Here is a 27117-nt window from a genome sequence, read left to right on the forward strand (position 1 = left end):
CTTGCTCCTGGGGCCTGTCTGTCTGGTTGGGGATGGCCGCCTCCTCCCTCTGCCCTCATATTGCCTTTCCTCTGCGCGAGACCTCTGGTGAGACCCTGGTGTCCCTCTGTGTGTCCCAACTCACTCTGCCTGTGAGGACATCAGTCAGATTAGATCAGGTCCACTCTCAGTGTCTTCCTTAAATTTGATCACCTCTAGGAAGGTCCTCTCTGCAATGCAGTCCCATTCTGAGCCCCTGGGAGTAGGACCTCAGCACATCCATTTGGGTGGGGGACCCAGGTCAGCCACACAGTGACCGGGGAGCTCTCTGAGTGGGTTTGGTACAAACTTGAGCCTTGTCCCGTGTGTCTGATCCCAGATTTTGTCCACCCTGCCCCTGAGCCACCTGCGTCCATTCCAGGCGTTGTGCCCCAAGAACTTCCCAGCCCCCCTCACTCTCTGCTCCCCCGCATCTTTTCCCACTTCATCCCCCGGGGGACACTCGGTGGAGCTGCCTCCTAGGGATTGCAATGAAGAAGAAGCAGGAAAAAATGTAGTGGTGAATTTACATTGACATTAAATACATTTTATAGCAACAGTAGGATCGGGCTGTGAGGTGGTGGTTATCAGAGCTTTCCCAAAAGCAGAATAGAAAGCGGAGAGCAGCTGAGAATCAGGCAGACACGTGGCTGCTCAGGCACTCCACGTGGACACGAATGAAGGTGTCTGGTCCTCGGACCACAGAGCTGAGGACCCCGGGACCATCCTGGGGAGGAACTGAGTCAAGTTCCAGTGAGGGTGGGCTGGGCCATGGGGCTGCCACCATGGAGCAGGTGACGATCGTGACATGGTAAGATTCTTGGCGGGCAGGCACCCGGGAGGAAGGAAAAGGAAGAGGAAAGCGTGCATTGTGAATATGTCCATAAAATCATTTCAGAGAATGTTTTGGGTCTCCCACCGGCCAACTGTTTCTCCCCTGATCTTGGCCGTCCTGGTCTAAGGTGCTAGACGCTTGTCCCTTCACCCCGCCTCCCTGTCCTCACTGCTGCCTGGCAATGTAGGGCAGAGTCCAGGCATCTCTGCCTGCCTCAGCCCATCTGTTTTGATGCTCCCTTCTGTTTTGATGCTCCGATGTGGACCACACACCCTTGACTGTGTCATTGAATCCGGCCACGGAGTCCAGCTGAAAATGCCTCCTCCTCCTGGAGAAAAGGACAAAGCAGAAGGTCCATCTTAGAGATCCATGGGGACCTCCAGGACATCTCCTCCAAGACAGCCACTGTCCCGCTCCCGACACGTCTCCATTCTCTGCTCACCGCCGACACTCCAGGAATTCTCCAGCCAGAGCAGGAGTGTGGTGTACCACGTGGACGTGAGCCCCGGAGTCCTGCAGCCCGGCAGCCCTGGGTGGGTGCTTACCTCAAGCAGGCAAGATCTGGCATGAGCTTCAGAGCGGGCACTCCACAGGCATGTAGGACCCACACAGCTGCCAGCTTCCTGCTGTGTCATCCTTGGGATGTGTGGACTTTGTCCCCCTGGCCCAAGATGTAGCCACACAATGTCTGTGTTCCGTCAGCTAGATGGGGGAAGAGGAGCAGAAAGGGGCAAATGACCACGCTAACTGCTCGTAAGGAAGGGTCCCTCCCAGACGCTGCCATACAGTTTATTTTCACATCTCTCTGACCAGGAGCCAGTCAGTCGGCCACATCTAGCAGCAAAGGAGTCTGGGAAATGTATACTTTATTTTGGATGGCTACGTAACTTGCTAAAAATCAGGGGTTATACATTCTGAAGCAGGAGCATTAATGGGGTAGATCAGCCCTGCCTGGTGTGGCTCACTGGATTGCCCACTGGACTGTGAACCAAAAGTTCGCCGGTTTAATTCCCAGACAGGGCACGTAGCTGGGTTGTGAAAGTGCGAGATTCTTTCTCTCTCTTTCTCCCTCCCTTCCCCTCTCTCTAAAAATAAACAAATACATACAAATACAGTGGCACAATTCGCAGTCTCTACAACATACATGACAAGGTTTTCAATGCTACATGTGAAATATGTATGTACCAGGTTGGAGAGTGTCCCTTCCACATTCGTGTCCTTCCCAGAACCTCAGAGGGTGGCCTTACTGGAAATAGGGTCCCTGCACACGTAACTAGTTAAGGCGAGGCCATACTGAAGTGGGCGGGCCCTTCACCTAATGCAGCTGGTGCCCTGATAAGACGGGGAGACACATGCACAGGGACTCGAGTGAGAAGGCCAGGTGAGGGCAGAGGTTGGAGGGATGTTGAACAAGCCCGAGATTTGGGGCCCCACCTGTGGCAGACACGGGAGACGCCAGAGAAAGCTCTGTCCTCCAGAGCCATGGAAGGGGACATTTGTGTTGCTTAAAGCTGCCCAGTGTGTGGTAGTTTGTAAGGCGGGTCAGGTCGTGAAGTCCACCCTGCCTTGCCCCCTAGAGGCTGAGTGGCCCTGGCAGAGCCACCTGCTCTCGGTCTCCCACATCTGCCAGCACTCTGCTGAGAGGCACAGGTGGGTTAGTCCGGGGCAGCTCCTCCGATGGCCATGCGGGCACATCGCAGCAGGAGCCTTCGACACCATGTCCTTTCTCCCGGTGTGGGGGCCCTCGGACCACAGTGGAGCCTTCCCTTGTGCTCTGTGAGCCCAGAGTTACTGACCTCCTGCCAGCAGGCAGCCCCATCCCGCAGCCTCTCCCCCACCACTGCCCTGTACAGCGTGAGCCAACTCCTAAAATCGGCCCCTCTGGAAACCCCCTGAGACAGGCATGAGGGCCTCCTCTGCCAGATGGGGAAACTGAGGCTCTGAGGAGCTGTGGGACTTGTTCACGCGCCTGACAGCTGGGAAGGAGCCCAACCAGGACCCATCCTGGGCTCCTGTCTGCACGTCAGATGCCCTGGCTCCACCCCTCGGGCCCCCTGGGTCTCATCTCTTCTCACCCAGGAGACCTCCTGCTGTCAATTCAGAGGACCAGTTCCCTCTGTTGCTGCCTTTGAACATGAGAGGCCCCTGTCCCGCAACTTCTTTCTGGTTCCCGAGTGCTTGTGGGGCCGTGACCCACATGGCTGTGGCCCTGGGAGAACCCTGTGGAATAAATACCCTGGAGTGTGGTTAGGGGAGTGCTGGGCAGGCACCAAAGGCCTGCAGCAGGTCCCAGCTCTGCCCCTGCCAGCTGGGAGGTGTGGGGCAAGGCCTCCCCTCTCTGAGCCTCAGCTTCCCCGACCGTGAAACAGGGACCACACGCTGGCCTCATGGGGCTTTCCTGGGAAGTACAGGCACGGGGAAGCACTCTGTGAACCCCTGAGTGTGGGCTCACACGTGTGAGTGTGTTCTGATGGTAACTCGGGGTCAGCTAGTCATTCTCTGATTCTTCAACAAGTCTTCACTGAGGTCCTGGCATGTGCCAGGCGCTGTTCCAGGTCATGAAGTGCCACAGGAAGGCCCAAAAGCCACAGCCATCACTCCCCTCATGTGGCTCTCGTCCACACTAATGAACGTGTACGCTGTCAGCTGGTGAGCACAGCTGCAAAGATGGAGTAGGGACAGGGAGAGGCATAGGCGGGGTGCTGGTCTGCCTGGGCAGCTTGCTGGAGGTGGTCCTGGATCTGGGCCTGAGTTAAGTGAGGGAATGAGCCCAGTGGGCGTTGTAGAGAACGTCCAGGCGAGGCCCCGTGAGTGCAAAGGCCCTGGGGTGAGGGCCTGTGTTTGAGGAGCAGCGTGGAGACAAGTGTGGCTCTGAGTGTGGCTGACGGGAGTAGTGTGAGCTGGGAGGCTGGGGATGGGGGTGGGGGGTTGGGGGTAATGTGGGAGGACAGGGGCTTCTGAAGGCTGCGGGAGGGCAGAGGCAGTCCTGGCTGAGGAATGGCGAGATGCTCTGAGTCAGGAGTCAAGGGTTAAGAACAAGCTGGGAGCTCGGAGACTTCTCCAGACGCCCTGTGTGGCACTGCCCTACTCCTGTCAGGCTTGGTGACAAGGGGCGAACGGGAGTGGTGTCTGTGTAACACAGGCTTTGCAGGGTTTTAATGAACACAGAAGGGGGCCTGCCAGGGGGCTGTACTGGGGAGTCCCTGCATATCGCGGGGACTGCGAGGGCACCGAGGGCTTGCTGGGGCCATGACCCTGTGGTGGCCTCTGTCCTTTAGCCCTGGACACTAACAGAGACAGCTACTAAGTGATTAGGGTAGGGAGGGGCTGCTACACATGCAGGGCGGAGACACTGGACAAAGGGGTGACTCATGTCCTGGAAGGACAAACACGGAAGGCACCAGGTCTCACACTACTCCCAAAGGCACACAAACTGAAACTTAACGCACTGTTTACTTCTGAAAGTTTCAGTCTCATGTTCTCCAGCCCGGCTGACTGGGAAACAGAAACCACGGGAGTGAAGCTGTGCAGAAGGGTTTGGGAGTGAGACCCAGGCTCCCACTCCGGCTCGCTGTGCCCTCGCTGTGCAGACTGAATAGCTAACAGTGACCCGAGAGTCCGTCTACCGTGAGAAAGAGCGCAGTACCAGTGCCCGCCACAGAAGGCTGTGCCCAGGTAACGCACCTCAGAGTCAGGATGGACATTCGTACCAGGATGACTATGGAGCTTTTCTTTGGGATCCAAAATTAGGGTCAAGGCCGGAAAGCTGAGCACAAGGCATGCTAACCCCTCACTTTCTAAAGGGAGTTGTCTGAGCCTCCAGCAAGGCCAGACTCCGCCCCAAGCCCACTCACTCCTTGTTGCCTCTGTACCCTGAGCACCAAGGTGGGTGGGCATCCACTTCCCATCCATTACCAAATTAGTCCTCATCCTACATGTGATGGTCACAGAAAAATAAATGACCTGTCCAAGGTCATGGCCAGTACCTGGCAGAGCTGGGACCTACACCCCAGGCTGAGCCTGGAGGCTGGAGCTCTTTTCTTGGCACCTCTGGGACCCCATCAAAAGAGGAACTGAATGCCCAAGAACTTTTTTTTAAAATCATCTTTAATGTAGTTAATAATTTTTTGCCTCGTTTACCAGATAAATCATCTAAATAAATAGATGCTATACATTCTCTTACCGGTATCAGTACAAAAATAAAGCCGAGCTCTGCGCCCACCCCGGCTCTCCCCACACGCACCCACACAGAAAGGGCATGTGCAGGCTCCCACTCAGGCCCGGCCCTCCCAGTACATTCATTTCGTCTGAACCAAGCTCGCTGCTCACTCTGTGCAAAGGAAGCTTCTTGTGCTGGGCCCTGGAGGCCAGGTGGGCCGCTTATAAAGCAGAAGCTCCACCACCTAACCGTAGCGCAGTGCCTTCCCCCAGCAGGACAGGAGGGGACAGTTGGCAATAGGTTCAATGGAGCAATGACGATTGTTGGGCTGCCCAACAGCACTGGGCCACTGCCCTCACGAGTGGCCTTGCCAGGGGTGGAGAACATTCTCCTTGTCCAATCCCACAGCAAAAGGAAGTACCAACCAGTCTTTCTACATTCAAATGGGCAGGGCAGGAGGAAGGAGAGGCAGGTGGTCCAATCTTTCTAAGCCCCCATGCCATCGGGTGCTGGCCTTCCAGTGGTGGGGGGGTAGGTGGGAGGTCAGGGTCCACCTGGCCCTGCTCAGGCCGGGCCCCAGCCCAGCTGGGACACTCAGGGCTGGGAGGAGGCCTGTGAGGCCACGCTCAACCCCTCACAGAGGTTTCTGTCCTGGGGGTGGGGGAGCAGGGAGAGGTCCTCAGAGGCCACAGCCCTTTCCCCAGGAAGCCGGCCCTGCAGGTTCAGCTCTCCCTGCTACACAGGGTGCCTGTGGGCCGTAAAGAGCAGAGTGAGAGACAGGTCTGCTGCTGCCCATGGGACAGCCGCCTCACTCCACACAAGGCTCCCCAAACCCCCAACCCTGCAAATTGCACCAACAATTTGAAAGTGCCCCTGAGGCAGGAATAGATCCTGTGTCCCCTGGGGAACGGCCAGCCATGTCCCAAAACCATGAGCCAACAGCATTCAGTGACCTCTTCGGGGAGCCCCTGCCCTGGGAGAGTACCCAGCTCCAGCCACCATCCCCTCCCAGCAGTCCCATGGCTGCCCCTCCTTTTCCTGACCCACCCCCACTTGCTCCTCTAGATTCAACTCCTTGGGCTGGGGGTGAATCAAGTCACCCCTGAGGGGACTGTCCCCTAATGGAAGCACTGAATTGACCCTGGACAACAAAGAGTTAAGGAGGGAGAAGAGAGAGACCAGGGACTGGAGAATCTTGCCAGTAGGGTACCCCAAACTGAAATGGGTGCAGGCTGTCTTTGGTTTGGGAACTCAGGAAGAAGGGGTCTGGGGGAGGACCCGCCCTATCCTTGCCTCACGACACAGTGGAGCAGAGAGACACCCCTGGGGGGCGGGAGGCAATGGTGGAGGGGTGGAAGAAGCCAGGCTTTTACTTGCTCTCCTGGTGTACCAGCCCCCCGACAGGGCTGGGATAGAGGATAAGTCACTCCTCACTGCCAGGGAAGCTACTAACTAATCCACAGGCACATTTGTGCAAACTGGAGAACGAGAGCCCCTTCCTTCTGGCACACACAGCCCCTTGCTGGCTGGGCGGGGTGGGGCTTGTGAACTGCCTGAGCCACTAACCACTGCAGCGTGACCACAGGAAGACATGGGCAGAACCCCCCTCCCCACCCCAGGAAAATAAGGCCAGCCCCAGCTTCGGCATGGAGGGTGGGTAGAGAGGGGCACAGGATGTGAGGAGGAAGGGTTAGGGAGTTGAGGCTGCCCTGAGAAGGTGGTGGGACACTCTCCCTCCCGGACCACCCACACCTCAGAATGTTGGCTGAGCTGGCAGAGGGGGCAGAAGAAGAGGGTGGTGGGAAGGGCTGGAAAGCCACCTGAGTCAGAGAGAACACGCCCCTCAGGAGAAAGCACAGGGCTCACGGGGTGCACAGCCCACCCCCACAGACACTTACACGCTGGGGGCTGGCCAGGAGAAGCCACGAAACCACGCCTGTGTGCCTGGAGCGGCAGAAGCCACCTCGCCAAGACCGGAGCCCTGCGGACAGCTCCCAGCCAAGGGAGCTGGCCTGGGTCCTCTTACACGATGGGCCATGCCGGGTGGGGTGAGTGCGGGGTGCCCGCGGCAACTTCTCCTCTGCTGTGAATCACCCCACATTCACCCGATCAGGGTTTCTAAACATGAGATTTGCAACACCCACGGCACATGTCCACAGTTGCACGCACGCACTCGCTAGGGCAGGAGCAGCGGTGCTGGGTGCACAACTGTGCGGCTGGGTGGGCGCACGTGTTTCTCCCAGGCCAGTGATGGGGACCGAGGGGGAGCTCTCGGCAGCAGGTGCTCTGCTGGCAGCCGCCCACAGGGAAACGGGGAGACCCCTCTGGAGGGTATCGGGCCCACAGGACACCCCGCAGCAATCCCTAACCCTTCCTCCTGCCCCTTCTCTCCGCCCCTCATGCTGGACAAAGGCAACCTCCAACGGCACCCAAGCAGGAGTGCAAAGTTAAAAATAAAGACCCCTCCCCTCGACAAAAAGGAAAAGGGAAATCAACCAGAGAGGCAGGGGTGGGCTGCTCGAGGGGCTGGGTTTGGGCCTTTCCACCCCCCTGCAGTTCCCAGGACCAGCTGCTATGTCTCTAGAGAAGAATGGTGATGGAGGCATCCAAGGGATGGTGGCCTTGTCCCCATTCTGCACTGGAGACAGTACCGCACCGACAGAACAGCGCCAGGCCTGCCCACCTCCCCACCAGACAGAGACCCGCAGGCCTCCCTGTAAACGTCACCCACAGAGAAAGGGGCAGGATGGTGGGAGAGTGTTGGGTCCTCCTCCCTCCTCCTGTTCCATATTGTTAAATAAAATAATTACCCCACCCCAACCCCTCCCCATCTGTGGAAGTCCCCACCCCAGCCCAAAAGAAAACAGTTTAAGAAAAGTAAAAATGGTGATTCAGAACTTCCCGCTGCGGTCTCGGAAGAAGCCCTCAGCCGCCTGGGCCTCACGGAAGGTGACGGTGATGGAGTTGGCGGTGATATCAGTCACTGTCACTTCACTTGTGGGGAGCACAGGTGTCCAGGGAGGGGGCCCCTCAGCCAGGTCTGCATCTGCTACAGCCATGGGAGAAAGACAGACAGACAGATGGAGGACAGCATCGACAACAGCGTGGGGGAGGCGGGGCGGTGGCAGCATGCAGACTACAGTGCACCCCCCACGCCAGGCTGTCCTCTGAGTCTCCAGCCAAGTCAGGGCCTAGCCCAGGGCAGGACAAAGGGGAGGAGTCACCACGTTTATCTTCCCTGGCCGGACCAGAACTCACCCTGAGCATGACCACAGAAAGAGCTCTGGGCTAGGGGCCAGGGTGTGGCCTCCGGAGTACCCTAAACCCTCTCCGGGCCTTAAGCCACTCGGGCCTGATGACTCAAGGGACCTTTCCTGCTCTGAGGGTCTCTGGGCCTGGCCTCGGGGGAGCACCTTACCCTCCTCTCCAGGGGGCTGCTCAACAGGCTCCCACTCGCTGGCTGCCTGCAGGGCGTCCGGGGCCGGTGACTCCTGCAGGAAGAGCTCCCGTGGATGGCTGTGACTCTCCAGGTTGGGCCCGCGGGGTGGGAACTTCTTGCGTGAGAGCCGCAGGTACTTGTGGGCCTTGCGCGGCTTGCGGAGCGGGAAAGGCAGGGCGGGCACCAAGGGGCCCTTGTCCACCAGCTCAGGCGCCCCCGCCTTGACCACCCCCTCGGGGCTCCCGCTGCCGAGTGGGCGCGTCAGGGAGAAGCAGAGCTTCTCCTTGCCCTTGGCCTTGTGGGAGCTCCGCAGGTCCATGCTGTACAGCCGCTGCGGGGGCAAGCCAGGGCATGGCCGGTCAGCCCTGCCCTCCCACCCACTGCCGCGCCTTTGCTCATGCTGTTCCACCCGCCTCAGTGCCCTTCCCCAGGTCTCATGGCCCAGAGCCAGCCGTCAGCATCCCCTCCCCACCCTGGCCCACAGCCCCACAGGGCAGCCTCATCTCCCCGGGGGCTGTCGGGGCTCAGGGATGGGGACCACAGGCATATGCCTCTGGTACACCATGGAGGGGCATACAAGAGAAACAAAACACAGATCTGGATTTGTGAAGCAGATAAATAAGGAATTATTCTTCATCATAGGGAAGGGAACTCTGCTCACTGAAGGACCCCACAGCCGAGACAGCGGCTTCCCAGGGAGACGGTGTGAGGCCGAGGGCTCTGAAGGTCCCCGGGGCAAGTTAACCAAGGGGCACACACAGCACTGGCTGCTGCAGGCACTGCCAGCAGCCAGCGGGCACCCCTCAGTCCCTTCAGGGCATGGCTCAGCCCCGAGCTGCCACGTGGCCCCAAGTGGGCACAGCACTCTGCCAATGCCCTGCCCCGTTCCTGTTAAAATGAGCTGGAAGGAAGGTCCTCCCACTACTCAAGGACTGGTGTCTGCAATTTGGGGATTCGTCTTACTGACTTTGGGGGTAATTTATACAAGTCCAAGACAGAGCCTTGGTGCTGAAATGCTGGGAGAACCTGGATCGCTCTGGGATAGCACTTCTGCTGCACCCTCTCGCCAGAGGCCAAGAGTTCCCAGGAAGAGAGGGAGCCCTCAGAGAGGACCCGTCGGTCAAACATCTCCAGGTGGGAGCAAAGATTCCCTGTGCAGGATCCTTCCTCTAGTCCCACCTGCTGGTGCCCATCAGTGGGCGTGGGTTGCCGTGGTGATGGGAGGAGGGCTGAACTGGGAGGGCACTGGGAAAATACCCAATGCTAGGAGGGCTCGTCTTACGTGCAGCTTTACCAAACCTGACCCTTCCGCCTGGCTTGCAGGCCATCACAAGCCCGGTAAACTCTCCCACGATCTAGAGGGACTCATTTGCGTCCTTCTCCGTCTCACTGTGAGAGAATTGACCGGGAGCACCGGAGGCCAGGCCTGGGTTTTAATCCAGCTGTGTGACCCCGGGGAGACTGCTGGCCTGCCTGAGCTTCAGTATCCTCATCAGTGAAATGGTGAGCAAGCTGTAGGACGGCCCTTGCCGTCCTTGTCTCTGGGAACTCACACGGTGGGCGGTCCCCTCGCACACTGCGTGCCGCGGAGGGGGGGGGGGGAGGGACTCCACAGGCGAGGTCATTGAGATACTGTGCTTCTCCCTTGCTCTCTCTCTCTTGGGTCCCCCACTCTGGGGAAAGCTAGTGGCCACACTGTATGGCCACACCGCAGCCCTCCGGAGAGGCCCACATGGCAGGGCCCAGGCCTCCTGCCAACACCGAGCACAGGCAAGCCTGCAAGCACCCACTGTGAGCAGCACTTCGGAAGCGGATGGTCCAGCCCCCGCCAAGCCTTCAGGAGAGTGGATCCCTGGCCGACATCAGGGCTGTAACCTGAACTGGAGCCGCTAAAGGACTAGCTGGTGCACTCCTAAATTCCCGACCTACAGAGACTGTGAAATCACCGGTGTTTATTGCGTGAAGTTGCTTAGTTCGGGGGAATTTATTACACAGTGGATGACACGCCTGCCCCAGAGGTCTGCTGTGCAGATGACGTGTGTTCCTTGTGGGAGCGCTGAGCACAAAGACGACGTCCGACAGGTGCCACTTTCCTCCCTGGGCCCCGTTTACACTGAGCCCCAGGGAACGTGCCCACGGCATGGGGGGAAGCCCGTCTACTCTGGCAAAAGCCTCAGGTGATCCACAATCAAGAGTGGACGGGAGGGTGGATGTGGCTCACACTGAACATGGATTGAAAAGACTTATTTTTGGCTCCACACGCCGAGATGGGCCATCCTGAATTAGGGAGAGCAGGTGGCCCCACCGTCCCAGTTTCACAGATGAGGAAACTCAGGCTCAGAGAGGCAACCACATGACGTAACCGCCTCCAGTTGCAAAACTGTGCCACTCCAGACGCATCCCCTCTCCAGTGCAAGGCAGGGAGGCTGGCAAAGCAGCCCTGGCCTGGGCAGCAGGGTGCGGTGGAGACTCAGACAAGGAGGCCCTGAGGGTTCTTCTCACTCAGAAACGACACATTGCTAAGGCATCCCAACACTATGGTTCCAGAATGCCAAGAGTCTCCTTTCCTTGAATTCTAAAATTCCAGGCTCCCATGTTTTCTCAATTCTTAAGTTTTTGTTTTCTAAGGATGTCAAATATTACAATTTTGCGTTTTGGGGACTATGAATATCAAAAAGGCTCATTTATAAGATTCCAAGCTTTTATAATTCTCAGAGCCCATTAGCCATATACCCACCCTCCCTCTCACCATAGCACCTCCCCCCAGGCTGCCTTCCTGGAGAGGGGGGCACCAGCCCCACACTCCGACTCCCCCAACTCCTTCCATTGGACCTTGCCTGGTAAGTGCCTCCCACCCACAGTGCCCTGGGTGGGGCTGAGGCGGGGGGAGGAGGGGCAAGCTGTTCAGCGCAACTAGCTGGGCAATTGCAGGGTGGGCACGGGGACTTGTGGGTGGGCACCAACGCTGGTGGGTTACCTGCAGCAGGAGCCGCTTGGGTTTCGGACCTCTCTTCCTATACCCCGACGCTCGGTCTCTCTCCTCCCTGAGGTGCAAGGCAGATGGCAGAAGAGAAGGAAACACTGGTGACATTTAAGGGCAAGTATGCCGCCCGCCCCTCCCTGCCCTCTGCAGCCCATGGGGGAGGTAGCACCCTCCACAGAGCACTCCCAAATCCTGGAGTAAGGGGCTCCTCCTTGGTGCTCTCTTTAGGCCGTAACAATGGGGTCACATGTTTAACTCCCAGGGCCTCAGTCCTCCCAGCGAACAAAAGGCAAGGCCCAGCCACTGGTCCCAAACGCTGAGGTAGACCTTGCGTGGCGTCTCCAAACACATGTGGCTCTTCAGGGGGCTCCAGGGTCACACTGGAGCTCTGCTCCACATGCCACCCTCCCAAAAATGGAGTTCCAGTGTCAACCAAGTTTGCCCGAATGTCCCAGGGCAGTTGATGAGATGGGGATGGCCCTGACCCCACCTGGGATCCCTCATTTGGGATCTGCAAGGCAGGCGGAGAGAACAGGCTCCTGCTTGTCTGGACTCTTCGGTCTGGGAAGAGGAGGGAAACTAGCCTGCACTGAGTCCCGGGGAGATGACAGACCCCCCTGCCCTGGGGGCCTCCCCACATGCAGAGGCACAGCCTGAGGTCACAGACAAAGCCACACACAACACATCCCCAGGAATCACCCCAGAGATGCCAACAACAGGGCCTAAAGTGGCAGGGAATTCACAGGCACTTCCTTCTGCCCACTTCCCTCAGGTCCCTTCGCACTGTCCGTGCCCCCCATGGCAGAGGCCGTGAGGTCGGCAGCAGCAATGTAAGGGCAGGGGGTGCGCCCCGATGAGAGAAAACGCTGAGATGCTGTAGATTAAACTCCAGCGGGCCAGCGAGAGAGCGAACGCGGTCAGCCTGGTAGCAAGCAGCAGTAGCCAGAGGACAGAAGAGGGCCCGTATCCCTAAAACTGCATGGTGGGGCCTTGAGTCAACCTCTGGGAGCTGGCCACCGGCCACCGCCACCCTCTGCCCGCACGCAGACTCTCAGGACTGTCACCTGCAACCTACCACAAGTGGTAGCCATTCCTTCCTCACAGCCTCTGCGTCTGTCATAGCGCTGCCCCCACCTCACCGTTTCCCGCCCCCCTATCTGTGACCTGGGGAAAACCTTTAAAAACTTTCATCTTTCTTCCCCAAAACATAATGGACAGGCAGGCAATAGTAGGGTTACAGTTGTAAGTACACAAAGCAGTTTTTCCTTGTATTTTTATTTCTTAATTATTGTGTTATTTTCCTTATGAACAAGTGTAGACCTACTTTTGCCGGCCCCTGTGCAAACGCGCCCATCAGCCGACTCGGGGACAGCGCACACATGGTGTCCCCACCAGGCCTTGCTGCTGGTGGTGTGGATGGCACGCCCGCGACCTGGTCCTTTGCTGGCTAGCAGGATGGCCCAAGAAGCCCTTTCTTTTCAGAAGTCTCTCAGCCATGGGAGTTACTTTCTTGTCTAACAGTGCTCTTCCCCGTTATTGATTGTGTGACCTTAGGCCAGTCTCCAAATCTGAGCCCAGCTAAACCCACAAGTCGTGAGAGGCTGTTCCCACTGTCCCCTCCTCTATGTGACAGCTGCTCACCCTCCTCCAGCATGTTAGTCTCTGCAGGGCTCCTGGAGGCAATGTGCCAGGTGAAGGCCCTCCCTCCTGATGGATTGGGCTTTGGCAGTTCTACGGAGGGCAGGGGGAGGCAGGGGGTACCTAGAAACAGCATTTGAAAGAAGCACGCAGGGCACTGGGGTACCTTCTCCTGGCGGCTACCCAGGACAGACCTCCCAAGCCCTTGAGGCTGAGAAGCTTCTCTCAGAACCCAGTGTGCCGGGCACCAGGACACCCCATTCCAGGCCCAGCTGTACCCTGACCCATGGGGGACCTTGGCTGGTCACCTCCCTTCTCTGGGCTTCAGTGTCCCTGTCTGGAGGAAGAGGCTCCACTCTCAGCTGATCGCCGGGGCTCTTAAGAGAAACAGGAGATGTGCCTGGTATTTATGGAAATGAGAAGCAGAGAGACTAAAATGATAAAGAGGAGGAGGAGGAAGGGAAGAAAAAGCAAAGAGAGAAAGAGGGGAGGAAGTGGGGGGGAGGGAAAGGCCTTGGGGGGAAATAATAATGCTGAGAGTGACACGTTTCTTGTAGTCACACGAGGTGTTTACCGCGACGACCACGCGCTGCGTGCCAGAGGCCCCGCTGTGGATGCGAGCACTCACAGCCGCCCTGCAGGGAGGCGCCGCTGCCACCAGCCCCACTTCATACCACAGAAACCCAGGCAGAGAGGTTAAGTAACTCACACTAGGCAAATTTTCACACCTCCCCTCGCCGGTGAAGATGCTAAGCTCTGGCCCACAATTGGGAGGGGCAGGCCTGGGACCCCAGTCAGGCTCCACAGGGCGGGCCTGAGGCCAGGTCACATGGTCCTGGCTTCCTATCTGCAGCCTGAACCCCCAATCCTGCCAGCAAACTGTAGGGGGTGGGGGGTGAGAGGGTGAGGTGGGGGCCTGCAGTATGTCCAATCCTTACCAACTTGGAGCCTGGTATCTGTCAGACCTGGACACTCTGACCACTTGTGTCCAGGGCTAAAGGACAGAGGCCACCACAGGGTCATGGCCCCAGCAAGCCCTCGGTGCCCTCGCAGTCCCCGCGATATGCAGGGACTCCCCAGTACAGCCCCCTGGCAGGCCCCCTTCTGTGTTCATTAAAACCCTGCAAAGCCTGTGTTACACAGACACCACTCCCGTTCGCCCCTTGTCACCAAGCCTGACAGGAGTAGGGCAGTGCCACACAGGGCGTCTGGAGAAGTCTCCGAGCTCCCAGCTTGTTCTTAACCCTTGACTCCTGACTCAGAGCATCTCGCCATTCCTCAGCCAGGACTGCCTCTGCCCTCCCGCAGCCTTCAGAAGCCCCTGTCCTCCCACATTACCCCCAACCCCCCACCCCCATCCCCAGCCTCCCAGCTCACACTACTCCCGTCAGCCACACTCAGAGCCACACTTGTCTCCACGCTGCTCCTCAAACACAGGCCCTCACCCCAGGGCCTTTGCACTCACGGGGCCTCGCCTGGACGTTCTCTACAACGCCCACTGGGCTCATTCCCTCACTTAACTCAGGCCCAGATCCAGGACCACCTCCAGCAAGCTGCCCAGGCAGACCAGCACCCCGCCTACGCCTCTCCCTGTCCCTACTCCATCTTTGCAGCTGTGCTCACCAGCTGACAGCGTACACGTTCATTAGTGTGGACGAGAGCCACATGAGGGGAGTGATGGCTGTGGCTTTTGGGCCTTCCTGTGGCACTTCATGACCTGGAACAGCGCCTGGCACATGCCAGGACCTCAGTGAAGACTTGTTGAAGAATCAGAGAATGACTAGCTGACCCCGAGTTACCATCAGAACACACTCACACGTGTGAGCCCACACTCAGGGGTTCACAGAGTGCTTCCCCGTGCCTGTACTTCCCAGGAAAGCCCCATGAGGCCAGCGTGTGGTCCCTGTTTCACGGTCGGGGAAGCTGAGGCTCAGAGAGGGGAGGCCTTGCCCCACACCTCCCAGCTGGCAGGGGCAGAGCTGGGACCTGCTGCAGGCCTTTGGTGCCTGCCCAGCACTCCCCTAACCACACTCCAGGGTATTTATTCCACAGGGTTCTCCCAGGGCCACAGCCATGTGGGTCACGGCCCCACAAGCACTCGGGAACCAGAAAGAAGTTGCGGGACAGGGGCCTCTCATGTTCAAAGGCAGCAACAGAGGGAACTGGTCCTCTGAATTGACAGCAGGAGGTCTCCTGGGTGAGAAGAGATGAGACCCAGGGGGCCCGAGGGGTGGAGCCAGGGCATCTGACGTGCAGACAGGAGCCCAGGATGGGTCCTGGTTGGGCTCCTTCCCAGCTGTCAGGCGCGTGAACAAGTCCCACAGCTCCTCAGAGCCTCAGTTTCCCCATCTGGCAGAGGAGGCCCTCATGCCTGTCTCAGGGGGTTTCCAGAGGGGCCGATTTTAGGAGTTGGCTCACGCTGTACAGGGCAGTGGTGGGGGAGAGGCTGCGGGATGGGGCTGCCTGCTGGCAGGAGGTCAGTAACTCTGGGCTCACAGAGCACAAGGGAAGGCTCCACTGTGGTCCGAGGGCCCCCACACCGGGAGAAAGGACATGGTGTCGAAGGCTCCTGCTGCGATGTGCCCGCATGGCCATCGGAGGAGCTGCCCCGGACTAACCCACCTGTGCCTCTCAGCAGAGTGCTGGCAGATGTGGGAGACCGAGAGCAGGTGGCTCTGCCAGGGTCACTGAGCTAGGACAGGGCAAAGTGGGGTGGACCAGAACTTAACTATCCCATCTCCAAAGCCACCCCCACCAACCCCGGGCTTTTTCTGATGTTCATCAGATTGCCTTCTCCTTTGAGGGAATCTCCAGGGAGCAAGTCTCTGCTCTCTCCCCGAGGGCATGCCTGGGCATTACTGATATTGCTGTTGCTCTCATGTAGGGCATCACTCTGACATATTTTAACATTCATCACTGCAGCGAAACCTCTACCTTATAGAGAAGGCACAGCAGAAGCCCCAGTAACCCCAGAGGAGAGACTGAGGCCTGGGGAGGGGAGGGAAGCAGCCAACATCACCCAGCAATAGGAAAGGAACCAGGGCCCCCAGCTGCCCTGGACCTGGTGCCCAACACCCTCCTTCAGCTGCAGACTAGACGGGGCTGTCTCTGCCAGGATCCCACACCCATGCCCACGCCTATGCCCCTGGTTGAGAGCCAAGCCAGCAGCAGTCTCCCTAGGAAAGTTCCAAGGCTGCCTGTCAACCTGCCCCACCGCAGGCCAAGCCCCTTACTTCTCTTCATAGGCCATGACCAGGCGGGGGTCCAGGATGTGTTCTTCTGGCTCCCATGTGCTGTACCTGGAAGAGAAAAGAGAGGTCAGAGCTGCCCTGCTCCCCACGTCATTCACAGAGGCCACAGCTGCTCCACCAAAGCCCAGTGTCTGCAAGCCCTTGCCCCATCTTGGTCCAGGAAATTGTCACCTATTCCTAAGAGCTGTCTCTGGCCAGCCAAGCTAGGTCAGGGGCCTTCTGAGGGATCCAATGACAGCAGGACTCCCCTCACTCTGAGCACTGATCACACCGCCCTCTAAATGTCTGTGTACAACTCCCGATCAGACCCCATGTCTGTCTGAGGAGCACGGGGTGCCTGCAAGAGGGCAGGACTTGGAGGCCCCATATCCCCTTCCTAGAAGAGGTGCAAATCTGTGGTAAAGGGCATAGGCTCTGAGCCAGACTGCCTGGGTTCAAATCCCCACACCATCCTTGATAGCTGTAAGACCCTGAACAATTTCCCTAAGGTCCCCGTGCCTCGACTTCCCCATGTCTTCCCCGAGGGCTGTGCCGAAAAAAAGCACCCACGTTTGCAAGTGTCTAGCGCAGGACCTGCCACACAGAGGCGCTCTGTGCTCGTCTCTCTCGTTCTATCCCCACCCCTCCTCGAACATAGCCTCGCACAGCCTCTCTTGCCAGGCTGAGCTGCTCCCTCCTTCTGGGCACACATCTGTGCCCTCAAGGCCAGTCTGAAGTGCCCTCGTGCCGGCACCCAGCATCCAGCGGAAACTTGGCAAACGTCTAGTGCCTGCCATCATAGGGCTAGGCCCCGTAGGACTTCCCCCAGGGGCTCTTCCACCCATCCCAGACCAGAGAGTAGCCACCCCCTGCCAGGATAGACCTGCATTGAGACAGCCCAGCACTTCCTGAGCTCAGCCATGCTTGTTCCGCCTGCACTGCTACTTACTTAGTATCTGCCTTTAAGTAGCTCACTTTTTCATGTATATGATTTTATTTGAAAAACAAACTCTATACAACTTAGATAATTGGGAAAACCAGTATCACTCACTATAAACAGATGCTAGCACATAAAAATTTAAAATGTAAAACATACATGCATGCGTGAATGCGTGCATATGTGCACTCACACAAATACACGCCAATATGTGTTTGTACACACGCACACACAAAACCCAAGCACTGGGCTGTGACTCTGGCTGAGGCAGCACCCAGCTCTGCTGGGTAAGAAGGGAGGTGAGCAGGCATCAGGGAGGTGTCAGGAAGCAGAGAGAGGCTGGGCGTTGCCCCTGCCCCCATGGTCTCCAAACCAGCTGAGCTGAAACCTTCATGGTAAACCCTCCTGGGACTGTGAAACCTACAGTCAACTAATCTAGATAATGAACAACAAGCTGCCCAAGGACAGAGCCTCTGCTGCTTTCTCCACTGACACTGCTGCACAGCTACTTCATGTTCCCTCGGCAGTGAAGGTCCATGCCCTGAGGACCTTCCAGCCCATACCCAAGCGCCACATGTTCAGCCTGAGCGGGCATGGTCGCGCCTCTCTTCCTCTGTATGTGCTGTGCTCCTCCCTGATCCAGTCCCTCCAGAGGCCTCCTATGCATCCTTTAGGAGCCAGGTCCCTGCAGCTTTCCCTGAGATCCTCTTCCCTGCCCCACTCCCAGCAGGACGCACCCTCCCCTCTATGGCCTTACTGGCATTTGGCACCTGCCATTAAGTACTGATGAATGCAGCTGGTGTCCCAGTGGGCAGATTGTAACCCCCTTCCCCCACCCCTGCCCAGAGCACCCAGCCCAGGCCCTGCCCCAGGTGCTCTGGCAACGGCTCTAGAAGCACTGCAGTTTCGATAACCCTGAGTAAAAGTGAAACTGAAACTGGTTATATATATGTTTTTTGGGATGGGGAACCCACACTATGAGCAACCAGAGGCTAGCAAAGACTCCAATCCCTCCTCCCCCCAAAACAAAGGCTGAGTTTCCTCAGATGGAACTAGTTACAAGAAAGGGGAGTTGTATGTGCCTGCTGTGGGCTGCTTCAACCTCCCTCTTTCTCTAGCTGCTTAAACGACGCCACCTTGCTCTAGTCCTCTCTGCCCTGCCCACTGCCTCATCGCCCTGCCCACTTTTTGTTTATGTCACTGCTGTATGGTTCCTGGCAAGTCCCTAACCTTTTCTGGACCTCAGCTTCCTCATCTCAGAATCACTAGCACCACCACAGACAGTAACAGCAAGGAGTGCGTGCAGAAGACTGCCAAGGACCCATCCATTCTTCCTAACACCCATATGAGGTAGGTGACCCCACTTTACAGATGAAGACACTGAGGCCCAGAGGGTAAGCATCTTGCCAAGGCCACTGAGACAGTGAGAGGGCAGTGTGTGGATAGAACTCAGTTCAATCTCGGCCACCCTCTCTACCTTTAGGTACTTCACATGTCACCATATCTGATTCCCCACCGAGCCGGGACACCCTTGGGAGAGGGGCACTGCCCAATTACTGGTTGTCCAAGTCCTCAGTGTCTGACCTGGGGGCCAGGGACACAGTGAGTGCAAGGAAAGGGTTGGTAGATTCAGAGGGGGCTGTTACTGGCCTGGGGCATCCAACCGTGGGATCTGAGGCAATAGACAGGATGAGACTGGGCAGCAGGAGGCCCTGCTCCATGCTAGGGGAGGGCAAGGGAACGTGGATTGCACAAGCGTCTGTGGAACACCTTGGGCTCCCCTAAAATGGAAGCCAATAACGCGCCTCTGCAGAGTGGCAATCCAGAGGCCAGTGATGACAGACGCGGTTCGGGAACAGCCGGCACAAGGACGACAGGAGCTGCAGGCTGCATAGCCCACAGCCTAGGCGAAAGAGGCTAGTCGGGTGGGGTGAGAGAGTAACGTGTTTGGGCTGGGCGGGTACGGAGCGCCCCTTGAGGGGCTGAGGGCTCACTTTGCCCCGCCCCGCGCCTCTTTCCGCAGCACGGGAGCCGCGCGCGCGCGCACACGCTGGAGTAGCGCGTACACCGGATTACCTGGCCAGCCAATGGGAGTTAGGGGCGGGGACGGCGCGCCCGCTGAGAGGTAAACACGGCCACGTGACCGCCAGCCCTACCCAGGCGTGTAAACAGGCACCAGCAGTTGCTTGAGCCTGGTATGCGCAAGCTCCGGTCCTGCTGGGGGCGGGGCGGCCCACAGGGCAAGGCCGCGCAGAGCAAGGCTCCCCAGCCCAACTCTAATGTAATCCTGCTCAAAATGAGACGGTGGTCGGTGGGGGTCTGGGCGAGCCAGCAGGGGTGACTGAGCCAGCGATTCAGACCTCTGTTTATCCTTGCGTGAAATGGGGCTACCAATGTAGTCCCTATCTTTTAGGGTTGATGTGACTATTAGTTGTGTTAAGCCCTGAGAAGCACTTACTTCGGTGTGGTACATAATACAAGCAAACAAGCGTTAACGTTAATTAAACCTATTTCAAAATCGTAGAGAGTGCAAAAGACTGCCAGGACCGCAATCCTGGACGCGACTGCCCAGCCTTTTAAAAAAGTGTCTCCTGTGGTTCTGGCACTGTTAGGGACCTTGTGCTGTATTGGGCAGCCAGGGCTCCGTGAGGCCAGCGCCTCAATTTACAAGTGGGGAGATGGAGGTGCAGAGAGGTTGAAGGCTTTGCCCTGAGTCACACAGGTATAGAGCAGAGTTCAAAGGCAGCCTGGTCTGGCTCCACTGCCTGAGCACTTCCCACTGAACTGGCCATTAGGCCAACATACAAGAGATCCTCGGTCACCTTTGCCACAGACCACTGTGTAACAAAGGGTCTGGGCCTCCCTGTCCTGGGGTCAGGCAGCCTGTAGTTCAAATCAGTCCCTGGGCAAGGACTCTCCTGCTGAGGGTTTCTTTCTCCCTGCCTGTAAAACGGGTTGCCACAAGTCAATTAAAGGGGCCAATGCCTGATCATACTAGGGGCTTACTGATGAACAGCCTGGTTATCGCTGTGCCCACTGACAACATCATTATGAAAGATCCATGGAGACAGCCCTCCCTGGGAGACGTGGTAGCGTTCACTAGTGGGAAAGGTGGCAGTCCCGGGCAGGGTGCAGTGAGAGTGGGACCTCTGAGAGTCTCTTTGGGGTGAGAGCGCCTGCAGCTGATGGTTGAACATCCTCTGCCCCATTACTCCAGCCCTTCCTGTGCCCCCAGACCCTCTCTGTGCCATTGCTGTACCTTCCAGAAATAGCGAGATAGCTCCTCTGCCCCACCTGCTGGGGAGGAAGGGCAGTCATTTGCCTGCTGTTTCCAGAGAAAACAGGCAAAGCATGGAACAGCTTAACAGGGGCATGTCACAGGGCGAGTATTCTGTTGTTCATATAAGCTTCCCCAGCCAGGGTGAAGAGAGGGATGTGGAGCAGGAGAATCTGACCCCTCTCGCCACTGAGGCTGTCACTGCCCTAGTGAAGGCTCCCGGGCCTGCAGGTGACAGCCTGCCCGGCTCTCCACTCCCCACCAACTTTCTCAGGCTCTGTTCCAAGCCAGACCCCCTGATGAGAGGAGACTGAAGACCAAATGGGTTACAAAAGAGCCCTGACTCTCCTTCTTCTCCCTTGACTGAAGCTGTTTTCCCCCAGCTGAAGTGGGGTGATGCAGTGGATGGCATGAAGTTGGTATCACACCACACAGGTTTGGCAGTTATGTTCTTGTACTGACCTCCCCTCTCTGAGCCTCAGTTTCCCCATCTGAGGATTGATCCAAATGGTTTCTAGGCTACTTTGAGCTCCTGTGAGAAATGGAACCTCCAGTTCCCTGAGGGCAGGGGACCTAGAAGCCGAGCTGTCAAACCTATTGACAGCAAACACTCACTAAGCGCTTGGCCGGTGGAGAACGCACGAGGTACTATCTAAGCCACCATCCGATCCTCACAACGACGCTGGGTGGAGGCTTCACTATTCTAGTTTGGAGATATGGAAGCAATGGTTCCACTATATGGGGGACCTGCCCAAGGGCTCACAGCTGGACAGGAACAGGACCAAAGTGTAGGGGAGCCAGAGGTACACCCAGTCATCTGATCAAACAGGGCTCCCTTGGGGGGTCATAAAAGGTAGTCACGAGGGCCCATCTGGTGGTCTCTCATGCTAAGAAGCAAGTGGGCCTCAGGCCAGCAGATACATGGAGGGACTGCCCTTGGAGCGTGGGGTCCTTCCCTGCTGATGGGAGTTCTGATGGGCACACATGTTCATTTGGGATTAATAAAACTGGGAGAAGGAACTTTCAATTGGTAAGTGCCTCTGCTTAGAGAAGGAAATCTTTTGAAAGATGGAGGCTACAGAGGAGGAAAAACAGCCCACAGTGCCTTCAAGGCCACTGGGCTGGGACCCCACGCCCATGCAGTGCCTCCCGGTACAGGAGCTAGGGGCAGCCAAAGCTCCTGCTGCTCCTGCTGCCGGCTCTGGCCTCTTCCTTTTCTAGCTCTCCCCGACTCTTACTGCCCCTTCACCCAGGCCAGAAGTCCACCTGCCATCTGCCCAGTGGAGGAAGGGACCCTCCTTCAGTCGCAGGGTGTTTGGGAAGGGGCAGCAGGGGCAGAGGAATGGACAAGTGCATCATCTGGTTGGCTGGCCACCAACCCCAATCATCAGGATGCTTGCAGTCACCCTGAACACGCACCTAAGCCTTTCACCCCACAAGGTGAAGAAGCCTGTGAAGGGAGCAGGGCCTGGACTACTGAACCCATTTTGCAGAGAAAGAAGCGGAGGCAGTATGGGCCGTCTTCCTCAGTGCTGTGTCTCCCCACCATGCCCCAGAATGCTCCCAGGACTCAATACCAGGTCAGCACACCCCCCCCCCATCCCCCCAGCATAGCAGAAAGCCAGTGGCACAGACAGCTAAGGCTCTGGGTAGAGGGGATTCCAGGAGTCCCCTGGGAGGCAGTCTCTGGGAGGCAGGGCAGGGAGGTGGGGCACCCACAGACCAATGGGTAGGTCCCACGACTTGCTCATTCCCCACCCCTCCACAACTCCCTGCTGGGAGGTGATTGGTTGGTGTGAAGGTTCCTGATTGGGCCTCAGCAAGAGAGGTGGAGAGACTTGGGAGAGGTTCTAGACCCAGCTGCCTGCCTCCCCAAATGAGATGGAGGAGGCTCAGAGGAGATACCTGAAAATGGAGAGGTCTAGTTCAACTCTGCCCCTACTTGCTGTGTGACTTAAAGCAAACTGCTTACCTTCTCTGAGCGTGTTTCTACATCTTTAATGATTATCACCCCATCAGCCTCACAAGGCTGTATGGGAAACTGCTCTGTAGACTGGAGAGTGCGGTCCAAAGGCAAGGCGGCTCAGACTCTGTCCCTAGTTCTGTGGCACTGAGGACTCATGCCCCACTGGCTAGCCTCGTCTTAACCAGTCTCATAAACCCCTGCCCAGCACTGTACTTGCCACGACTTGGGGGGTCCCCCTGCCTGGCCAGCAGGCCTCTCTGAACTGGAGATGCTGGGCTTCACCTCCATGTGGCAGGAAAAGCCAGAAGGAGTGGGAGAGCTGCCCCCAAACAGAAGAGGGAACTTAGCTGGAGGGGAGCAGGTGAGAAGGGAAGCTGGGGCCCACCTTGACCCTCATGTGCTCCAAGCCCCTCGGCTGGCAGAGGGGCACGTGAAAGCCAGAGAAAGTGATTGAATCAATGCCCACTGGCCAATTGCTAGAGCAGCTGGAGCTAAAAGCTAGGCAGGAGAGGCGGCAAAAGGTGGATGGAGGGATACACAGGCAGGCAGACACACACACAAAGGACCTTACTTTGGGGGCCATCCTTTCCACTTCACCAGATACTCGACCTTGCCCTGGGAAGAAAGAGAAGCAGGCACAGTGAGATATACAGCTGCCCCGACGACCCCTCACAGGACAGTAAGGCCTCACCCCCTCTGCAGATAGGTGTCCGGCACACACGTACACCAGAGAAACCCCCACCGATCCCCACCAACCCAGCGGACCCTCCGCAAACACCCGCCCTGCCACAGCACAGACGTGCATCTGGCCCCAAACACCTCCAGGGCTCCTGTGGCAGAAGCTCCGAGCTCACATCATTCGTGGAAACGGGGACCACGTGGGGGCGTGCGTCACCGAAGACCCAGCGGCTAGAGTCCAAGTGCCAAGACCCCAACTCTCTTTCCTTTTTAGATCAGAAGACTCTCCAAACCGTAGAAAATTCCTCAGCTGTAATCCCACCAGCCCCCTTCCTAGAAGAGGCTGCCCTTGGCCCAGAGATGACAGGACAGTGACTTGAGGACTCTCAACTCAAAAGACCCTGGTAGGACCCTGGAGAAGGCTGACAATTCTCCACCTGCAGAAATGATGGCCACCCCTCTAGTAGTTAGAAACTAGAGCCAGGCCCCTCTGCTCCTCACAGCGGACAGGGATCTTTAAAAGTTCCCAGGCCAACCCCATGCATTGGGTGAAACCCGCCCACCCTGAGACTTTGGGACCAAGATGTCACCTCTTCAAAGAGGCGTGTCCTGGCCACCCTTTCTAATGCCATCCCTCCCGCCTCATAGTCCTCTTTCTGTGTAGCACAAGCCTGGCTGGAAGGCGTCTGTTTTTATTTCCTCGTGCGCTGAGTGTCTGCTCTGCCAGAATGCCAGCTCTGTGAGGGACGGGGTGTTCTCCTCCCCGGGGCTCAGAACGGCGCCTGGTACATAACAGATCCTCAATAAATTCATTTTAAGTAAATGGCTGAAAGAATGATGCTTCTCACTCTCTGGCACTCCCCCTCAGGCCCCGTGCAGAAGGGGTCACTGTACCTGCTCCAGCTACACTTCAGGAAAAGCACTGGGCTCTGTGGAATAAATTAAAATCCAGGAAACTCTGGGGGATGGGAGACGGAGGAGCAGCACCAAGCTGAAGATAGATTTCAACTCCATCAGAGATGGGTGGAAAAAAAAGCTCACAGCCCACCTTGACCTTGAGCCTTGGCCCAAGATGCCAGGACTGAGTTTTCTCTCTCCAAAGAAGATGAGCTGGCAACCAGCCAACTTGAGCTCCTTGCTCTACCTCCTTCTCTAACTTGTCCTGTGACTTGTCCTGTGTCCTGTGACTTCACTTCCCCCTGCCTGGGCCTCAGTTTCTGCCGCTGTCAAATGGGAGGCAGTGACCTCTACTGAAGCAAGGACCCCTGTCCCTGGACCCCTCCCAGTCCTGCCACTGGAGCCGCCCAAGGGGCTGCAGAGAGGACTCGGGGGAAAAGGATGGTGGTGAGTGCCAGGAGAAGAAATTTCCCCTAGGGCTGTCATCCCCAACCTCCAGGCTTCGGCGACCCCGCTCTGCAAACATGTGCACAGGAAGTGTGGACCACAAAGTCCAGCCCAGAGGCGGGAGCCCGAACCCAGCAGAACCCTCCTTAATGGCAGGGTGTCTGTTCCAGAGGCGAAGGGGGAGGAGCTTGGAGGAAGCCAGAGCGCTGTAGGCGGCTTCACTGAGCCTTGCCGGGCGGGGCTGAAAGTTGGGGTGGGGAAAACAGAGGGGTGTGCACTCGGAGGAGAATGAGAAAGATGGAGGTGGGGGTGTAGAGACGATCGGAAAAGGTCCAAGTCCAGCAGTTAAGACTTTAGAGGCTGGAAGCTATTCCGAAGCCCCGCCTCCAACTTTAAAGGTCTTGATAGCAAGAGTCCAGAGTCCTGTGTTCGAGACCCAGTTCAGACGCCAACGCACTAGGCAAGCCGTCTCCTCAACTTGGGCCTCAGTCCCCCCACATTTAGAATGGGGGGGTGGTGAGGAAGGATGGCGTTCAGGATCCCTAAAGTCCGATCCTAAGCTCAGCGGCCCCCAGCATCCCGGGGCGACAACTTTTATTCTGCTTGCCCTACGAGGAGCTGGGGGAAACTGAGTCACGAGTTGGGGAGACGAGCCCAAAAGCGCGGGGCTGCCTGGGGGCCCTGCCCCACATTCGCGCTCGTCCCCAGCGTAGAGGGGACGTTGTTGGGAACAGGAGGGGACCCCACAGGGGTCTCGGGAGCCGCCCCCCGGCAGCCTCACCTTCCGCACGCGCTTCTTCCGGATGCTCTCCACAGCGAACACCTGCTCGCCGATGGCTGACAGCTCCATGGGGGGCGGTGGACGAGCGGGCCCGGGGCCGGGCCAGGCCGGGGGCGGAGCTGCGGGGCCGCGGTTGCGGCGCGCGATGCCCGGGGCTGCCGGGACCCCGTCACCCTCGCCCGGGCGCGCACGCGCACGCGCACGCGCGCACACCCCCTCGCGCTCCCTCACGCCGCCGACGTTCCATTTATGAACCTGCGCAACGTTTTCCTCAGCGCGAGCGAGCGAGCGCGAGAGCGCGCGGAGAGTGGGCGGGGCGGGGTTCGGCTCGTGCCCGACAGGCCCCGCCCCTTCTTATCCACCGGCCCCTCCCCCTGTGGAGCCCCGCCCCTCCCGGGAGGCACGGGACACGCGCAGCTCACCAAAGCAGCCGGCCAGCGGTACTTATTTGGCGTGGGCGCCTCTCCGCTCTGGGGCCGCACGGGATCCTAACCCCCACACGCATTTCCTGAAATCCTCCCGGTGACTCTAATGGACCAAAAACGGCACGGCCTGGGTCGGGCAGATGAAGAAACGGGCAGAACGAGGAGACCCTCTGCCTTACCTCCCACAAAGAAGCAGGCGGGGCCGCGGCGCTGACCCCTGCGCTGCAGGAGGGCTCAGACAGCCCAGGTTTTCCTATCCGTCGCGACGTCGCAGCACCGCCGTCTCCCTAGATTCGGGCTCTGGAGCGCCGCAGTTTGGCCAGTACTGAGCAGGCCCCTCCACGTCCATCGTTCCATCCATCCGTGGTCGGTCCGTAGGCGGTAGTGCAGACACGTCCGGGTCAGACGCGGATCCTTCCTTGAGGGCCCCGGGCTAGGCAATAGTTGGCGACAGGTGTGGCCGCGGCGGAAAAAAGGTGCGCCCGGGAACGGATTTATGCTGCCACGATGATCCAAGCCGCAACACACCCCAGCACGCTGGGCGCTAGGCACGTAGTAGGTGTTCAACTCTTTGTGGAATGAGTGTATTCTTGAGGTCTGGGACGAACTCATCATAACCCCCACCCCAAACCAGCCTTCTGTATTCGCTTGGCACCTTCATTCAACCTCGCCAGGAACCGGGGATCTTCCGTGTCCCTCCGGTTCCCGCCGCCTACCGCAATTGACCCCAAGTCCTGCCTCTCTTCTTCCCGTCCACACACTTTGCCCGTCTCCTGTCCCTGAACTCCAGCAACGTCCTTCTCAGGAGCTGCCATCCCTTCCGACCCTCTATCCACACGATGCCAGAATGTGCTTTCTAAAAGACAGATCTGACTGGGCCACCCTACTACATAAAAACCTTTCATAACTCCCTATTTCCCTCAGAATAAAGTCCAAAAGTTTCTGTCTGGCACACAGAAAAAAGAAGTGACAAGTTTATATTTGAGTTTTTATCAGGAGCAACAGAAGCCAGAAGGCAGAGGAATATATATATATATTCCTGAGAGAAGATAAAATCTTAGAATTATATACCCAGTGAAAATTTCCTTCAGAAACTAGGTACCAAGTGAAAATATCTTGCCAGAACGAAGTGAAATAATAACATTGACAAATACAAAAACTAAGACTTTATCACTAGCAACCCCTGCCTGAAGGAGATTCCAACGGAGGCACTTCAGGCAGGAGGACAACGATCAGAGACAGAGGTCTAGTGCAGTGGGGAATAAGGAGCAATGCAGAACATTGATAATACAAAACGATAACCCCGTCTTCTAGAAAAAAACAGAGCTAAAATACACAACAACAACGGCGTATAACGTGGGTGGAGTTGGTGTTCAGAGACCCTTATATTCCTCAGGAGGAAAGTGA

The 27117-nt window shown here is 57.6% G+C and overlaps 1 protein-coding gene and 1 long non-coding RNA gene across 5 annotated transcripts; one reads left to right on the forward strand and one right to left on the reverse strand.

Annotated features, from left to right (window-relative positions):
* Positions 1-9: 9 nt before the first annotated feature.
* On the reverse strand, positions 10-25581 carry CBX7 (chromobox 7). Of its 4 annotated transcripts, XR_008426286.2 has the most exons (8): positions 25286-25580; positions 23054-23097; positions 16306-16371; positions 11429-11495; positions 8431-8782; positions 6911-8061; positions 1399-1555; positions 10-1181 (listed from the first exon to the last, which is right to left on the reverse strand). XR_008426286.2 is itself a non-coding variant. In XM_024579153.4 (6 exons), the coding sequence occupies exons 1-6, from the start codon at positions 25352-25354 to the stop codon at positions 7904-7906; spliced, it is 753 nt and encodes a 250-aa protein (XP_024434921.1). In that variant the 5' UTR covers positions 25355-25581; the 3' UTR covers positions 4706-7903. The 4 variants fall into 4 exon arrangements, 3 of the variants coding, with proteins under 3 accessions (XP_024434921.1, XP_024434920.1, XP_024434922.1); XM_024579153.4 differs by lacking the exons at positions 10-1181; positions 1399-1555 and having other exon boundaries at positions 4706-8058; positions 25286-25581; XM_024579152.4 differs by lacking the exons at positions 10-1181; positions 1399-1555 and having other exon boundaries at positions 4709-8061.
* On the forward strand, positions 18400-24074 carry LOC112321680 (uncharacterized). The gene is made up of 3 exons (XR_011651053.1): positions 18400-18589; positions 19263-22096; positions 23435-24074. It is a non-coding gene; the product is annotated as an uncharacterized lncRNA (long non-coding RNA).
* Positions 25582-27117: the final 1536 nt, after the last annotated feature.

Source organism: Desmodus rotundus, chromosome 3 (genome assembly GCF_022682495.2).
Source record: "Desmodus rotundus isolate HL8 chromosome 3, HLdesRot8A.1, whole genome shotgun sequence".
NCBI lineage: Eukaryota > Metazoa > Chordata > Mammalia > Chiroptera > Phyllostomidae > Desmodus > Desmodus rotundus.

What these genes read in the sequence shown, in the direction of transcription:
- CBX7 (XM_024579152.4), bottom strand. Translation starts at nt 25,354, where the DNA reads ATGGAGCTGTCAGCCATCGGCGAGCAGGTGTTCGCTGTGGAGAGCATC. An exon ending in TGGAAAGGATGGCCCCCAAA is followed by an intron (nt 16,372 to 23,053) that starts GTAAGGTCCTTT and finishes TTTCTCTTCCAG; the next exon opens with GTACAGCACATGGGAGCCAG. An exon ending in GCAGCCCCCTGGAGAGGAGG is followed by an intron (nt 8,062 to 8,430) that starts GTAAGGTGCTCC and finishes CCATGGCTGTAG; the next exon opens with CAGATGCAGACCTGGCTGAG.